Consider the following 18,250-nt stretch of genomic DNA (forward strand, 5'->3'; position numbering starts at 1 on the left):
GAATTCCCACAGCAATCCCATTTGGGTTTAGGATTGGTGGGGTTTTTGCTCCAAGTTACAAGAGCACCTCAGTGCAGGTGTGGAAGCAATTGCTGTGCAGCACTTCATGGGTTAATGTAGAGAAGTTGATCTCTGAAAATGCCCTAAAGGCAGGCAGGGAAATTCTGCTCCTAGGTGTAAACAAAATGGGAGGAGAAGAGAATAACTCAAAAAAAACCAAAAAACAAAAAACACACAAAAAAAAAAAAAAAAAAAAACAAAAAAAAAAAAAAAAAAAAAAAAAAAAACAAAACACAAAAAACCCCACAGAAAAACTCCACAATGATAGAAACAAAAAAATAGAGTCTGTGCCAGTCTGTGCTGGGGTGATTTTGGAATCCTGCCCTTCTGGAGGGTCTAGACAGATCAAAATACTGGGATCAAAACAGAAAGTGAGACCTAGAGTAACCAGCTAAAAGGGAGCCAGAGCTCAGAGTGATGCTCTTCAGCCCAAAACAAGCTTTGAACTCAAACATGCTCTTGGCTGCTCAACCACTTCCTTTCAGAGTGGCCAGGCTCAGAGAAGAGCAAGGCTGGAGGGTGCTGGACCCCAGCCAAGCAGTCAAGGCAAAGATGAGGGTGCTGTGTCAGTCAATGTGAGAAAAATGCCATGAAACCCACCCTGAGTGTCACCAGAGGAGGGTTTTCAGCCAGGGGGAGCAGTGACAGCAGTGCTAGCTCAGATGGCTCTTCCATGGACAAGGAGTTTGAGCAGGAGATGAACAGGATTTTAACTTGAACACAAAGGGGAGAATTGCTACACCCCAGCTGAATATTCGTGAGCACACCATTGTGCTTCCAGAGGAACCTTGATTCATTTCAAAAGCATAAACATTAAAAGTAAAATTTCAGGCCACTACAAGAGTGAGTTATCTCTGTGAAGGGAAGAAGTATGTTAACAGCTAAGTGGGAGAGAGAGAAAATGTGAAAGAGTAGAGGCAAAAAGAGTACCTGTGACTGGGTTCTGTAGGTATCAAAACTCTTGCTCATGATGAAAAGTGTCTGTAGTGCTCTAATGATTGGGAAAGAGTTCAGTTACGTGGCAGTTCATGTCCCTGGGAGCTTCCCCTTCTCCAAAGACAGACAGTGCATGAGTTCATGGCTTGCAAGTGGGATAACTGAGAGAGTGAGTGTCACCCTCAGGTCGGGGAGAGAGGACGAGGGAGTTCTTGGCCTCTGTGTAGGCTGAAAGCAGATTAATATATGTCTAAACATATGTATTTGTTTATATACCTAAAGGAAACATTTTCTATGACCAGAAAATGCAAGTGTTTAGGGTTGGATGAAACAGAAAGCAAATATTTTTAGGTTAGAAGGCATCTGGCAAATTTCCATAAAAGTGTCAGCTACAATTTTGCACAGGGCTGACGAACAAAATTACAAACTTCCCCAGTAGTGTACATTATTATGGCCAGAGAGAGGGGTCAGAATAAGAATGTACACTCTCAGTAAACAGTGGCCAAACCACCCCAATATGATTTGCTACTGCTGAGCTGAGGAGAGGGTTTGTGTTGAACAGGCTTGCAGTTCCCACTGCATCCTCAATGATATTACTTAAAGTGTTGCTTGGAAACCTGGTTTTGTCTTTTAAAATTGTAAAATAAATAGCAGAGAAGGTCTAAAATAATTTATTAAAGGTTCTGAGGAACTGGAGGAGGAGGACAGCTTTCCAAAATGTTGATGGGGCATCATTAAAGGCTGCAGTCCGTGCAGCTGGTGCTCCTGCTACAGAATTCCCAGAATGACCAGGTTGGAAGAGACCTCCAAGACCATCGAGTCCAACGCAGCCCCAACCCCTCACCCAAACCCTGGCACCCAGTGCCACATCCAGGCTTTGTTAAACACACCCAGGGATGGGGACTCCACCACCTCCCTGGGCAGCCATTCCAGAACTTTATCACCCTTTCTGTAAAAGCTTTTTCCCAATCTCCAGCCTGTGTTTCCCTGGGTGCAGCCTGAGGCTGTGTGCTCTGGCTGTGTCAGTGCTGCTGCAGACAGAGCCCAGCCCCAGCTGAGCACAGGCACCTTTCAGGAGCTGTGAGAGTGATGGGGGCAGCCCTGAGTCTCCTTTTCTCCAGGCTGAGCACCCCCAGCCACATTAGCAAACACCAGGGTAAGGACAGCTTTACTATTGAGTAACTCACAAATTGCACATGCTTGTACAGATTAGCTGGGATTGTGTCTGGCAGTGGGAGCCAAATGGTTTTCAAGTTCTTCCCTGCCTGCCCTGCTGTCAGCAGAGCACGAGCCAGATCCCACAGGCCCCAGGCCCTGGGAATTCAAAAGCAGGAATGTCACTGTCACATTTTCTGGAAAAATCCCTTTGCCCAGGACTTTTCTCCTAGGAAGCTGAAAGGCCTCGGAGAAAAGGAAAACAATTCTTGTCTCATTTGCTTCTCCTGTGTTGTGCTCACATGTGCAATGTGTTTGGAGATTGTTTACCCACAGGTGATTGTTCCATTGCATTCTGCTGGGAGTTGTTTTCACTCTTTGGCCAATCAGGGTCAAGCTGTGTCAGGGCTCTGGAGAGAGTCACCAGTTTTCATTGTTATCTTTTTAGCATTCTGTCTGTATCCTTTCTCTATTCTTTAGTATAATTTAGTATACTATTCTTTAATGTAGTATAGTATCATAAAATAGTAAATTAGCCTTGTGAGAACACAGAGTCAGATTCATCATTCCTCCCTGCCATGGGGTACCCCACAAATACAACACAGGAGCTGGGGCTTCTTCACTCCTCCTGCATGCTGGAGGAGCCAGAACTCAGTTTCTCAGGGAGCATTGATGAGCTATTGCCATGCTGGAAATCCCCCAGCCCAGTCTTTGTGCAGCAACGAGCCTGTGAACGCTGGGACAGTGACACACGAGGGGCTGGTCCCAATCTCTCCATCGATCTCCCCTGTCTGCCTGAACAAAGGCCCAGCCTGACACAGACAGGTGAGGGCAGCACATCTGAATAGCCTGACACCAAGCAAAATGACTGCAGCCCTATCTCTCTTTGTCAAGCGTGTGAGTGGTGTTAAACAGACAGTGAAACCTGCCTGGGTTGCAGCAGCATGGAACTCCAGGGCTTTGGTAGCTGCCTGAGGAGGAAAGGAAAATAAAGCAGAGTGCATTTGAATGCTTTGCAAGCTCTGAGCCTGCAATAGTAAGCTAGAAATAACAAGATTGCTATTATATATCATAATGGCCAAAAGCTTAGCAGGAATCAAAAAGGATTACTATTTCATAGAGTCAGAGGGAATATGAGGAGTTGTTGCTGTTTCTTGAAACAAAAGTGGATTGAGGGAGCTATAAAGCCACCTGCTCAGTACATAAACAGTCCTTGAGGGAATGAAGGTAGAGGGAAACTTGCCATTGGGAATTAGAGAATTCTACATTGCAGGATATGCCAAAAAGAGGTCATAGAATACCAGAATGGTTTGGGTTGGAAAGAAACTTGAAGTCAAACTAGTTTCAACCCCCTTCTATGGGCAGGGACACCTTCCACCATCCCAGGCTGCTCCAAGCCCTGTCCAGCCTGGCCTTGGGCACTGCCAGGGATCCAGGGGCAGCCACAGCTGCTCTGGGCACCCTGTGCCAGGGCCTCACTGGGTCCTTATGAGGACATCAAGATATGAGGGAGGGCCAAAAAGAGTGATGTTCAAGATTCTTTTTGGCCTAAATAGCTTTTTGACCCTAAAACTGTTCCCACAGGCACCTGACAGCATTGCCACCTGCTCATGCTCTCCTCCACTGCAGCCACCATTTGGGCCAAGCAAAGAATTCATGTTTCGGTTTGATGGCTGAAGGAGAAACCATCTGCTTGCCAACATTCAGCACATTACAAATTCATTCTAGACTGGATATTTTATTAGTTACTCCTTTTCCTAAAGAGTGACATGATTGAAATCTGTTCTTTCACCCAGGTTGATCCTGATTTACTCAATTAAACCAACAGAGCACATAGCCAGCATCTTGCCCCCACAGTGACTTTCAGTGGCCACTGCCCCTGCTACTGCTGTGCCAGGAGCGAAAAATGTGCTGTGCTTGCTGGTGTGGAAAACGCCAATCACTTGTTTTTAAAATTTTAGAAGTTTAATAGTAATAAAATGGTTATAAAAATAGTAATACAATTAGAGTAATAATAATTTGGACAAATTGAATTAGGATAATATGAGACAATAGGAACAAAGAGTTACAGATGTCCAGGTACCTTTTTCTGGGCAGCACGAGCCCCAAAAAAGGACCCTTAAAAACAACAGCCTGTTGCATATTCATACACCTCCTACATGATGCATAAATTCCATTCAAATACAGGATTCTGTCTGGTCATCGTCAACTTCTTCCTCTGAATCCTAACAGCACCTTCGAGGTGGGAAGAAGTTCCTTTCTTCTGATAAGAGGGCAATAAATTCTCTTTCTCTGAAAGATTTCGGTGTCCTCATTCCTTTCTTAAAGAAATCCCACTAACATAGTTCTTATTTTAACTACGAAATTACCTTTTAATTACAAGACTACATTTATCAGATTATAAAAATGTTAATACAGCACTACTAATCAATACATCTAAATACATATGGTAAATATCTGCGTAGAGCCATATAATATATGGTATATGATATATAATATATGGTATATATTATATATTATATATTATATATTATATATTATATATTATATATTATATATTATATATTATATATTATATACCATATACCATATACCATATATTATATACCATATATTATATACCATATATTATATATTTTATATATAATAAAAACTTTTCACACTGGGTTGCCTCAGCTGTGTGTTTCTGACTTTTCTATGCTCTTGTCCTTTTATTCCTTGCCAACATTGAAGGCTCTGGGGTCTCTAATCTCACCTTTCTGTGTCTCTCCCAGTGTGTACCAGCTCGTTGTCAAGGAGGAGAAGCTGCAGAAAGCCCGGAGAGCTGCAGACATCATCGAGTGCTTCTCCGTGCCAGTGAGCTACAAGAACGCCTCCAGCCTGGACTCCCCACACTACTTTGCAGCTGAGCTGAAGCCCATCAACCTTCCTGTCACACAGCCCTTCACCGTGGGCGACAACAAGACCTACAATGGCTACTGGAATGCTCCTCTGTCTCCCCTGAAAAGCTACAGCATATACTTCCAGGCTCTTAGCAAGGCCAATGGAGTAAGTGCAGGGAAAATTGAGCTGCCTCTGTAGGTGTGACTGCCTCTCTCTCTGTCCTCCTCATCATTCTCCTTCCTTCTCGATTGGATGCTGGTTTAACTTCTCCTTCTTATTACCCTCTTACAGAAATCTGATGAAAATCAAGCATGCCATTACTTGTCCTTCACTCAAATCTCCTCTCTCTGATGCTCAGATCCAATGAGAAATCTGTTGAGGACCCTGATTCTGTAAAGGCACATGTTGCCATGTGATTTACTAAATGAGCTGCTTAGAATTTAGATATTTTTTTCTATCCTTCAATAAGCATGAATGTCAGAGTAGGGGCTATTGTGCTTTTAAGAGCCATAATTGCAGTGTCTTGATAGTTCACAGTGCTTGTGATTTTGGAGGAGCTGTTATGAATTTGGATTAGCTTGGAGCTTGCACTTGGCCATATCCTAATGCAGCACTTGTGGCTGGGAGTTCCAGCCTGTGGAAATCAGGTTCTGCAGTGGGGACTTTCTGCATCTCTGTCCTACCCCTCTGTAATTCTGTAGTTTTATATATTTTTACTCTGTGTTATTGGGTTTAAAATGCAGACTGCACAGGGAATGTAGCTCCCCCCCTATTCTCAGACTCCAATGACACAAACAATGCCACAACACACCCCATCCTACCACAGGAAAACAGGAGGCCTCTCCTCTCTCTCCTCTTCCAGCTGAGGGTAATTTGTGACCTTTTACCTCTCCTGTTTCAGGCCAGACCCAGCCTCAGTGGATCACCTTCCTCCCCTCTGGCTCCCCAGCGTGTTTCATTCATACATAACACAAGAGAATTTGCCCCTCTGGCCTCCTGAAGAGTCTTAGAGCATTAACAAGGCATCACAACTTTGGGTAGCAGAGTCTGCTATTATTAGCCTGTTTGCCAGTGCTTTCAGAAATTAAATTTTTACATAGATAAATTCTCTATGATATCACCCCTGAGAGAGAAAAATTACAAAAATCAGTCAAAGGTGAACAGTGCAGGCTTTAGTGGCTTTTACACCTGAAATGCAGCTGCACATTGCAGAGGACTGGGATGGTTTCACAGGCTGGCAGTGCCAAGGAGTGTTCACAACACATCTGAGTGCTTTACACCCTTCATTTATCACCATTTTCCTGCACAGCTTCAGCTGTGTGGCTGACAAGTACAAATTCTCTTCAACACTATGCTGGTTTTCACCTTGGTTTCCTTTCTAGCCAATACAGTTTCCTTCCAGCACTGCTCAGTTAATTCAGTTTTGGATTTGCCTTTATAAAGAAATTGTGAATATATGTATGTGTCTCTCTGTTTCTAGTTAGTTCCCCCATGTGTGATAGTTAATTGCTAGTGAATGGATCCCCAGGGAAGAAGAAACTTTATTTGCTTAAGTACAATATAATATTCCATAAAAGGGTAGTGAGGATGGAAGTGTAGGCTTCCCTTGGTGTTCTGGATTCAGGCAGCACTGGTGTTCCTGCTTTTCCTGCATCTCACCATTCCAGGTATTAAGGACTCAAAAAAGGATGACTTGCTTGGGCTGTCCTAACAGGAGAGCTTTTTAAGCATAAGTTAATAAAATAGTCTTAATTCAACAATGCACAGTTCATGACAGGATGAGAAGTATCCAGCCAGACACAGTAAATTCCTATTTGAGAAAGCAATTTCCTCCTGTGTTAATTATTTATATTTCTACAGGATATGCTTTATATATCCTGAAAGTGTAAGGTGTGGGTAAAAGTATAGAGGAAATGCCCAAGAGTGGAATGTGGATCTTCAGAGGTGTAGCTTCTGCTCTGATCCCTGTTTCTTGGTAAAATCATTATGCCCCACATTTCAAACATTAGGGTCAATTTGCATCTGTGAATAGCAGGTTTTTGTTCCATTCCCAGAATTATTTGCAGGTATTATTTGTATTGTAAAATTCTGAGTTTTCACTTGTCTGTAACCTTAGCAGCTTTGAAAATTCTTGGAAAGGATTTCCAAATCCAGGTCTTGGAAAATCCTACAAATAATTATGGCTGCAAAATGGCATTTCCATCCCTGCAAGTGTCCAAGGCTGGGTTGGATGGGATTTGGAGCAATCTGGGATAGTGGAAGGTGTCCCTACCATGGCAGGGCATTGGAACTGGATGGTCTTTAAGGTCACTTCCAACCCAAACCATTCCATGATTTTTGTTAAAGCACATCTGCAAAAAGCCTGCAACAATAACAATTTAGCAGGGTTAAAGTAGAGCCTTATGTTCCCTTACACATGATAAAACTTAACAGAACATTGCCACTCATTTTCTAATTAGGATATTCCATAGTTTCATTAATCACTGACAGTTGTGGAATGATGAAATTTCTTTCCACACCTGGAAGCTGCAATGAGAAGCCTTCATGCAGTGAACCAGAACATCTTCCTTTGGAAACAGAGGGCTCTGGGGAGAGCCTGATTTCAAGAAACAGCCTGGATTTGGTCAAAAAGCTTGATGAGGAGGAGGTTAGGAGTGTTGTAGGAGTTGTGCATTGTTTGAGCTCCTCTGTACATGGAGGGCTGTGCTCATTCGGTGTTCCCGTCTGCTCTGCAGCCATTAGCTCTGATTGTTACACTGAAAGGAACATAATTAACAGCTGGATGCAAAACAAGTGTGGCAAATTGCTGCAGAGGCAGATCACCAGCTCTTCTGCCTTCTCTTGTGCACTGCTGTGGTTGTCTCAGAGTGTGAATGGAAAAGCTGGGGCTGGCTGGATCCATCTCCTGGGCACTTTGGTCACTGTGGTGCTGCCTCCAGACTGGAGTCTGAGCAGAACATGGTGAGACTGGGTTCTTTTCAGATTTGTAACACAAAACACTTCCAAATCATGTGAATTTCTCTCCCAGACACTGCTGAGACGCAGATGCTGAGCTGAAATGTGGCAGAGTTTGGAGTGAGAGAGGGGAGAAGGAGGAAGGGCACACAGAAACTGCAGGCTTGGTGGCTGTGGGAGTGAGGAGCACCACTAGTTACTACTCAGGTGATAGAAGGAGTCAGCACAAGAGGTGGCACAGAAGCAGAGGGCACATTTGGCTTGGCTGTGCTCTGGCAGGATCTCCAGACAGTGTCACAGCCATCCAGGTAGGGAGCTGGTGTTTGCTGCTTGTCCTGGTGCCACCTGCTACAGATGGCTGCCTGACAGAGCATGAAGGTTTGCTTGTCTGGAAACCCTCCCTGAGCTCAGCCCCTTTCAAACTCCAGCCCTGCCAGTGTTTTTCCCTCTGGAAGGTGAGGCTGTGATGGTGTTCACAGGGGTTCTTGGATGAGGGAAGAGACGAGAATGTTGACTTCATGTTTCAGAAGGCTTGATTTATTATTTTATGATATATGTTACATTAAAACTACACTAAAAGAATAGAAGAAAAGGTTTCATCAGAAGGCTAGCTAACAATAGAAATCAAAGAATGATAAAGCTTCTGTCTTGGACAGAGAGTCTGAGCCAGCTGACTGTGATTGGCCATTAATTACAAACAAACCAACATGGGCCAATCACAGATGCACCTGTTGCATTCCACAGCAGCAGATAATTAATGTTTACATTTTGTTCCTGAGGCCTTTCAGCTTCTCAGGAGGAAAAATCCTAAGGAAAGGATTTTTCATGAAAAGATGTCTGCAACATGAGGCCAAGTTGACAACCCTGTGTTACTCCTTATCCTTACACTGGCTCAATAATCAAACTGATGCTGCAGGTTTGGTTGTCCCCAGGTCTTTTTCTAGTTGCTGATCCAGCACCACACTCCAATGGGGAGAATTTTTGGCTCCTATGTGAAACCTGCCTGAATTTTTGAGCAGCTCAGAAACCAGAGCTCCTTAAAACAAATCCTTTCTGGAGCTGCATTTTACCTCATTGAGTTAAAATGAAATTTTTAACAGCACAGTTGCAATCAATAACTCTTGGCCATTTTTCCTTGAAGTGGGAGATGAGCAGGAGCCTGTGTAACACAGCCGGGAGTGATGGGGGGATGCTGCCAGCTGCTCTGCCAGCCTGGTGGTCCAACAAGTGACTGATGTCTTTAACCCAGAATTGTGAAAAGTAGCACTGCAGGAATCAATGAGAATATTATTTTTTTTGAGGGAATGATAGACTCTACCGAGATTCCTATTGATTTTTTGCCTCTCTAATGACTTGTACTACATGCACAATCGGGCAGCTCATTATTATCAGGGGAGTTGAGGCTGGATTTCTTGATGCTGACAGGTCTGCTCACAGCACACCGCATTATTCCTCTGGAACATTTGGGAGGTATGGATAGAACTGCCAGCAGAGAGATGCCATTCATCCCTCTGGAGATGGCCATGAAAAAAACAGGGAGGCTGAGTTCAGCACGAGCTGTGCTCTGAAAGATGAAATGGCACCAGGGCTGCCTGCATCACTTCTGTGAGCTACTAACCAGCTCTGTGCTGGGGAGGATTTTGGGTGTGCAGTTTATCCACTTACATTCACTCCTTCTTAATCTCATCCATAAAGCAGCTGTGGGAAGTTTTCACTCTTTGTACACCTCTGTTTCCACATCTGGTTGACCAGAGGATGTGGACCTGAATGTTTTCTGCATAATGAATAAAATCCTCCCCCAGCCTACATCATTTTTGAGAGGTTTAGAGGAATGGGTATCCAGTCATCAACTACAGATCATTGACATGACTTCCTATTGTAAATAATAAAAGCCCTAACCACTTTGTTAAACCTCCCTTCTCCAAATGACACAGATACTAAAAAAAAGAGCTGATAATTGGAATAGCAATAATAGTCTTTGGAAGGAAATAGCAATTTCCTGGAGTTGGCAATAAAAATTATAGGGGAGTCCATTGACCCTGCACAGACATATTTTAAGACTACAAACCACTGGCTGCAATGGCATAGAAAATAAACACATAATTTAGATTGGGCAAAATTTGTTGAGTACCAAATAAATAACTCCTTAAGGCTGGGCAAACCCATGGTTTCTATGCTGTGTGAAGCAGGTTGTTAACAAATTCCATGTTCAGCTCTGGGATGCGGGGAACTAAAGGTGGAACTGAGGCCAGGGGGAGAGTGGTGATTCCTTGTCTGGTCCATGCACCATCGGCAGACAAAATTTCCCAGTTTGAGGTGCCTAAAAAGCTCTGCCTGTTGTAGGGCAGCCCCCGTGGCACACCTGGGGACAGCAGGTCCTGCTGGGGCTGGCAGGGGGCTCTTGAGGCAAGGCAAGCCCTGTTTGACTGCTGCAAAGTCATAATCGTAGTAAAGGAAAGGGAGAAATGGTGGGTGTGAAAACAGATGGATGAAAAAGCTTTGCTGCTTTCATTGCTGTTGGTAGTCTGTAAACAGCAAGCTGTCAGTTTCAAAGAAAGGGGGGGAAAAAAAAGATCATGTGGCTTTTTAGGTTGTGAAGATGCAGCTGTCACATAAACATATGTCCTGCTGCCCTCGTAGCCCTTTTCTGCAGAAAATTGTTCCCATCCAAACACTGAAGAGACAGAGGCAGAACTCATTTTGTTATCGTGCATTTCACTTGAGTGAGATGCGCATTTAGGAACCTCAGTAATTAGTAGACAGCAGCAGCTCCTTTACTTCTAAAACGAAAGAATAAACTTATACTAAAAGAACGTTTGAAGCAGCCCTGGAAATGCAGGGGGATGCTAAAGCAGGCTCATGGTGTGCAGTGCCCAGGCTGTGGGCACAGAGGGCTCACAGAGGGTCCCTGGGCTGTGCTGGTGGAAGCTGCAGCTCCTCCCTGCAGGAACAGGCTGCAGCACCCTGACACACACTGCTCATACGTGCCCATGCTGTGTGGACTGGAAAATACAGCCAGGCTTCAGCCTTGAGTGAGGGTACTCCATACTCTTCTTTTATTCACTGGTAAATGGGCTCCAGAAAGCAAATTTCCATCAATATGTTGAGGTAGGAGGTGGATGGGCTCATTTTGCAGGGAGCTTTCAGGGTGTGGAGCATGTTGGAAAGTGAGGGTTGGGTCAGGAGCTGCAGGATGTAGCCATGGAGTGTTTTCCTATTCCATTATCTCAGTTAAAATGTGCCTACGTTGTTCCATTACTGTTTGGCTGTAAAATGTCTGCCTTAACCTGGCAGTGATACAGAGCTGAAGCAGTGCTGGCATCTCAATTTAATTTATTCTTGTGAGTTCAGCCATAGCATGAAACAGATATGCAGAATATGTTGGCTCTCTGGGTATCATTAAGATTGTTGTAGATATATAAGACCTTGTAAAACTTCTGTGATATCATAAAATGGGAAATAAGTATTGCATCATTTGAAAGAATATTCAGAAGTACCACAGAGACTGAATTTTGGGGAAATAATTGGGGTTTTTTTCTAAAACTTCTACTATTGTGTCTTTATTTAATTATTTTTTTGCCATTGCTTTAGGTAAGCTGGATGGACCATTGATAATTACCAACATTGTTTATTCCTGCTTTGCTGGTGGCTAAAAAGAAGCCCCTTGCAGTGATAGGACAAGAACTAGTGTGTACAAATTCAAAGATGGGGAATGTAGCTTAGGGGAAAAATATAAAAATAAAAGCATTGCCCCTGCCTGTGGCACTTTAAGGTGCATTCCAGCCCATTAACATTTTATGATCTTTACTGTGTACAGGAAAGAGCCTTGAAGCAAAAGTAATATTTTTCAGAAAACAAACATGATTGTGCGAAACTGGGTTTTGTGTTTTTTGGGAGGATGATTGGGTTAGTTGGGTTTTTTTTTAGTTGTTTTGGGTTTGGTTCATTTTTTGGGGGGGAAATGTATTTATTTATTTTGTTCCTTCTTAAAAAGATTCATGCAAACTTACAATTCTCAGCATCAACCAAAGAAAAATAGAGTAGATTGAAAGGGATCTCATTTTTATGAGACACCAAAGAGATGAGCAATGGAGAGCAGTGGAATAATCAGCCTTAATCCAGAATATGGACTAAATTCAAGTCTTTACACTTTAGCACCTCTGGGAGCTGGTGTCTGTGCAGGTCCTTTTATGCTTTCCTCCCCAGAAGATGCAGTTTGAAATGAAGTTCTGAAGTCCACATCTTGTCCCTGTAGCTGTTGCTTTTGGCAGTGCCAGTTCTAAGAGCCGTGGTTGTACTCAGTGCAGCCATCAGTGGGTGCAGATGCAAACAGAGCAAATTCTGTATTCCCAATCACCCTGTGGGAGGGTCTCATGCAGGAATACACACATGTCCAAATGAGATCATTCTAGACTCTTCTTTTTCCAGCACTGACTAATTTCTCCAGCTTTCTGTTATATTCTGAAGCCAGCAGAAAGCAACAAATACACAAGAAAATGGGAGCAAGTGCCCACCTACTTGCAGACTGCAAAAATCCCATCTCTTAATATTTTATTTTACTCTTCACTGCTGATTTTCCAGCTCACCTTGTTGTAGATCAGAAACTACATCAGGACCTGTCTGTCTTTGGTTCCCAGCACTATGTGCAGAGTCAGCTCTGCAAACAAAGCTGTGTTTTTCCTGCTCCATACATCCCAAGCAGCAACAAGGACTTTGGATTTGCAGAATAACTGGGAATTCCAACTCATTGGAATGAGGGGAGTGGGGAGCTCTGTGTGCAGCTGTGGTGACTCTGCAGTGCCAGTGTTGGTGCAGGTTGTGCAGGGGAGCTGATTTTGGGGGGACAAAGGGGTGTAAGCAGAGATGTCTCTGGTTACACCCCTTTGGGTAATCCCAGGGTTGCTGGGATGAATAGGGCTTCAGTCCCACTCTGGACTGGGAAATAGACATGGATTGTCCTCAAGGAGCCAGGAATTCCTTAAGAGAGTTTGAAGGCAAGGTCAAAGGGAGGGTTTGTCCTTCTGGGCATCTCATTGTTCTTAGAATGCACACAGTGTGCCTTATATCCAGATTGTGTGGCATCACAGGAAGGGATCAGAGGGAATTGCTCCTGTGATTCCCAGCATTTCCCAGCATGGATCCTGCAATCATCCCCTTCCTATGTGCAACAAAAGCACGAGGAGAAAGGCACAGTGTGTGTCTGCTCCAACCAAGGAGGATTTGTCACAGATGGAGCAATTTTCTCCAAGAGCAAATTCAGATTTTGCACAAGGTTTGTCCAGTTGTTTGAGGATGGAAGGAGGTGCTCAGCAGTGCTTGCTTTGCTGGGCTGTTGTTTCCAGGGCACAGACAGCATCCATATTAATGGAGCATTGTCAGCACAGTAATTTATGCTGGATTCATTACACCTGAGACGTGTAGAGGCATAAAGTGCTCTGCAAGCCTTGCAGCAGATTAGTGCCTGACAGAGGCAGCTCTTTAGCAGGCAGCACATTCCCATTTGGATGGCAATCACAGGCTGGACAGCAGCAACCCCTGCCAGGAAGGGCTGAGCACTGAGGAGCCGGGGGCTCCACAGAGGTTGTGTTTGCAGCAGAGGTGGCCTGAGAAAGCTGCAGAGTCTGAGCTGTTTGCGAAGCCAAAGCCAACATTTGGATCCAAATCCTTTTTCTGCGGCTCTGCAGGCTCCAGGGTGGATTGAACACAGAGCTTTGGGCTTTGTCCCAGCTCTGCAATGAGGAGCTGCAGTGGTGAGGGTTGTTAGAACAGCTCGTTTGGCAGAGGCAGCAGCACAGAATGTTGGTCTGCTCCACATCCATCAGAGAGCTGAAACATTCAAATGACTTCTTCGGTGTCTGTTTGCCATGTGTTTAAATAAATACCCAATTTGCAAAATTTGCAGTAATGGTGCATGAAAATGAGATGTACAGTGGCGTGTACTTTTGACCCAAGGCTTGTCAGTCTATTACAGAGCAGGTCATTTAACTGGGAAATTCTATTAGCTAATCAGGCACTTGTGTGGGACCCATCACTCACACGTGGAGCGTGGAGAAACGTGCTGTCACTCCCAACTTTTCAACACTTAAGAGAACCAACTGCAAGCAAATCCAGTAGTGTGGAGTGTTTTATGCAACAAAAACTCTTGGTGGTATTTTCAAAGATGAAGTGAAAGAAAAGATATATATGTATTTTTAGTAGCTTTTTAAAATAATGTGTGTTTACTGTAGATGGGCAAATTACACGCTGTGATGTTTTCCTATATATTTTTCTTGTGTTTTTTTATTTTTCAGGAAACAAAAATCAACTGTGTCCGGCTGGCAACAAAAGGTATGTGGGTCTCTCTTTCCTGCAAAACACAGTACCAGAAATGTAAAAACTACAGTGGTGGCACAACTTGATTACAGTTCCTAGCCAAAGAACCGGCCTCTTTATTTCCTCTTTTATTTTATTTTTTTAAAAAAGGAAGATTGCCAAGGCAGAACAACAATTTCTAGGACCACTCCACTATATTTGTGGCCTCTGTTATTTTTTTAATGCAGGGTATAATTCTCTGTGGTTCCTCCTTCCCCTCATTCTGTTGACAGCTTTTCTGTCCTGAGGACTGTTCTTGCTGTTGGCAGAACATCACTGAAAAAGTGACATTAACTTCCCATTCAATTTGTTCTCTCCACAACTGTACAAAGTAGATAAGAGGAGATCTCGTGTAAGCCTAACCTTGTACACAGCGGGGCACAATTCTTACATCATGCCATTTTCATGGTATAATTGAACAAACATTCCTGATTTCCATTGTGGTGAGCTCAGAACAGAGCGAGCTGACAGGTCACACACAGCAAACCCAAAACAGCCCCAGGTTGGTTCACAAGGTGCATCTCCTGAGGGACCAACAGTGACAATGCCTGAGCTCCTTCTCTGAGTTTACAGCTGCTTTTAACAACTCTTCTAAAGATTTCAAAATCACCCCAGGGGCTACTTTTCCAGAAAATATGTCAGACACCAGTTTATTTGCAGCACAGAGTAGCTGTAAAAGATTTCCCCACCACAAGTTGTAGTGTGCCAAGGAGCTGTGAGGAGATGCTGAGATGCTGCCATGGGCTGTGCTGCAGGTGCCTCTCCATTCCCAAACTTTGCCAGCTTGTGCTCTTGCTGCTGTGCTGAAATGTCAAATACCTGCATGGCTGCCTGTGGAGAGTTCACCAAAATTGGCAGGAGCCCAGAAATCCTTTGAGGCACCATCCCATTTTTTCCATTTTTTTCCATCTGTTTTGACTTGTGGCAGAAGTTAACGACCTCAAGGTCCTTTGTCCTGATCCCTTCTGCATCTGCACTTGCAGGGGAGTTGGGAGGGCTCAAAGAAACCCCATTAGGCACTGGAGAGCATATTCCATCTCCCTGTGGAGCCACTGGAGCTCCCACCTGTGCAGGTGTTTCCCTGCCCAGGCTCTGTCATGCACACTGGTGGGGCTGTAAGCAGTTGTGTCACCACTGAAAGCTGAGGAGGAGGAGGAGCCGTTTCTCCCATTTCTCCTTCCCATCTGTGGCTCTGGTGCTCCCCGTTCCCTCTTGTTCCTTTCCTGTTGAAAATCTCCTTGTAAAATCTTTATTTAATTCATTCTCTGGGTTACAAACATTCTGTGTGTCTCAGTCTATGTGTCTCCTTCCTCTCAGTTCTCTCAGCTGGTAGTAACGTGACCATTTCAAATACCCAATTTTGGCTTTCTGGTGGTAGAAAGAGCAAGAGCAGCACTGGGTGAAATGAATCCCCACAAGCTTTTCCAATAGCATAGGCTCTTCATGAGATCAGAGATACTGGATTAATTAATTTTTGGAAACCAGTTGTTCCTTCCATTTCAGTTGTTCATTTTTCTGGAGCTGGTGGAAGAATGTTGTCGTGCTAGCAACAAGGATATTTGCTCCGTGATTACTCAAAACAAAATAACTTACACAGCTTGAAAAATCCCATTCTGACACGACCTTTTGTTTGCACACTCTGATTTGGGTACCTCAGCAAAGTGTCCTGTAAGTGTTTGACCTTCAGTTGATTTTTGCAAACTGAGATAATTTCATTAACCCTGTTAGGTCACCAGGAAAAGTCACTGAGCCACTCAGTCAATGACCCCCCTCCTTCTGTTGGTTCTGAATGTCATCTCTTTTTATAAAAAAATCTCTTGCTAGGATTAATTTAATAAGAGACACTAAAGAGATGGGTAGAGCCTGAGGATGTCTAGAGCCACTGCTTTTTGGTGATCTTATTCTTTAGTTTTTTTCCTTTATTGACTTGAATGGAAAAGGACAAGAAATGATGGTAGTTCTAGTGTTTATTCTTGCTGTCTCAATTCATATCACTTTTGATTTATATCACTTTTGCTTCATATCACTTTTGATTTATAGGTAGGTATCTTATTCCTCTGTGTGCAGTGCAGAAATCTCTGTGGAAATTCTCTTCCTCTTTTCCCTGGCTCTGAATTGCAATTCCATAATTCCCAGTGCCTGGCCCCCAGCACGGAGCTGGGATGCCCCAGCTGTGCCGGGTTTGAGGCAGGTTTAGATCTCCAAAGGAGCAGAGCTGGGTGCAGCTCACAGGAGATGGGGTGATGGTAATGCCACAGGAGCTGCCACAGCTACAGCTGAGCAAGGTGGTTCTGTGAGCTTTCCCACAGTTTCAGGTTTCCATACATCCTGAGGCTGCATTCCCACGGTACGTTAATTCCATATGGATAAAGGGACTAGCCCCTGGAGAGGGCAATGCACAGAAACGCTCACAAAACTGTGATTACACCATGTCCTGATAGCTGGAATGTTCTAGATAACCTCCTGTGTCTGTGCTGTCTTCTGTCTGCTCGTTATATTGATTATCCTTAACGGCATTGCTCTGTATTCCCCTTCATTTGCATTGGTGTTTTTCTGAGGATGGAATGAGCAAACCTGCAGTCTGCCTTGAACAGAATCATCAGAGCTGCCAGTGAGGATGCCACTGTGGTGTCTTTAATAGAAATCAGGGGGGAAAAAACCCCTACTTTGGAGTCAGGCTCTATCTCAGCATTAAAAGCTCTACTTGAGTTGGTACCAGAGGAGAAAAAAATTGATTTGATGCAAGTAAATAAATACATACTACTAGTGCCAGACTAAATGTTCATTTTGGAATAGAAGCCTAATTTTCCCATTCCTAGACATTTGTCACTCCATTAGCAGCAGTGAAAGGAGTTCTGATTTACACCAGCGACAGCAAGATTAGGATCCAGGCGTGTTTAAGCAAGGCAAGAATTCTCTTGAAGCACTGGATTAACAAGGGCACTGAACGTGAGTGTGGGAGTAATTAGGCAGTGAAATGTGTTAGGCATGTGTTGCTGGGGGATTGTAACACATCCTGGGTGTTGCTGCAAGGCACCTGCTCAGAGCTGAGGCTCTTTAATCGCTCGAGAGACGCTCGGGGCTGCTGCACCGCCTCTGCTCCAGCTGGCTGCAGGGACCTGGCTCTCTGTGTCCCACTGCCCCAGCACCAAGAAAACCAAAGCAGAGTGGCTTTAAAAGTGGTTTAATCCATAAAAAAAAAAAAAAAAAAAAAAAAAAACAAAAAAAAAAAAACAAAAAAAAAAAAAACCAAAAAAAAAAAAAAAAACCAAAAAAAAAAAAAAAAAACAACAAACTGGAGCTTTCCCAGTTTTTTCCCCTCCTCTTTAGCCAGAAATAGGCTGCTCAGATGCGCCCTTTTCAGTTCAGCCCAGCTCTGTGCAGGAGCTGCTTCCCAGCTCTCTGGTGGTGTCTTCTCTTCATGGTTCTCTGTGAGCTGCCCCTCCTTTGATGAACTTGATCCTTGTGGTGGCAAGAAAAAGCTCTCAAATCCTTTTGTATTGGTTATTAAATGCTGGGAGGAGGGTTTGGCATCAGCATTTCAGAGCAGCAGCTCCTCCAAAGCAGAACCAGTGTGTTCCCATCTGGGCCAGCACATCTCCTGAGCTCATTTCCCTCCATCCAGTGGCTCCATGAGAGGCTGGTGCTGCCTTGGGAAGGGCCAGAGGCAGGGAATCACCACCAGCCCTTGCTGGGTGACCTGGGATGATCCATCAGAAAGCTCCCTGTGTTTGTCCACTCTGTGTAGCCATCCCCCACTTTGCCAGCATGTTAAACATTATGAACCTTTTGTATCTACGTTTGTTCTTTATTTTCAGATTTGTTGGTCTCAGATCTCTTGCCACATCCCTCCTCACATGGGCTATTCTCTTTTTTTTTTTTTTAATTACTGGACTAATGTTATCTTTCA

The 18,250-nt window shown here is 44.0% G+C and overlaps 1 protein-coding gene across 5 annotated transcripts in view; it reads left to right on the forward strand.

The window, feature by feature from the left end:
* PTPRT (protein tyrosine phosphatase receptor type T) overlaps window positions 1-18,250 on the forward strand; it is a 493,222-nt gene that overhangs the window by 383,332 nt on the left and 91,640 nt on the right. For all 5 annotated transcript variants that reach the window (XM_063172177.1, XM_063172179.1, XM_063172180.1 and 2 more), the window contains exons 12-13: window positions 4,926-5,199; window positions 14,280-14,316. In XM_063172177.1, coding sequence (XP_063028247.1) covers window positions 4,926-5,199; window positions 14,280-14,316 — 311 coding nt within the window. The remainder of the gene's footprint in view (window positions 1-4,925; window positions 5,200-14,279; window positions 14,317-18,250) is intronic.

The sequence above is a fragment of the Melospiza melodia genome, chromosome 19 (assembly GCF_035770615.1).
Source record: "Melospiza melodia melodia isolate bMelMel2 chromosome 19, bMelMel2.pri, whole genome shotgun sequence".
Lineage (NCBI taxonomy): Eukaryota > Metazoa > Chordata > Aves > Passeriformes > Passerellidae > Melospiza > Melospiza melodia.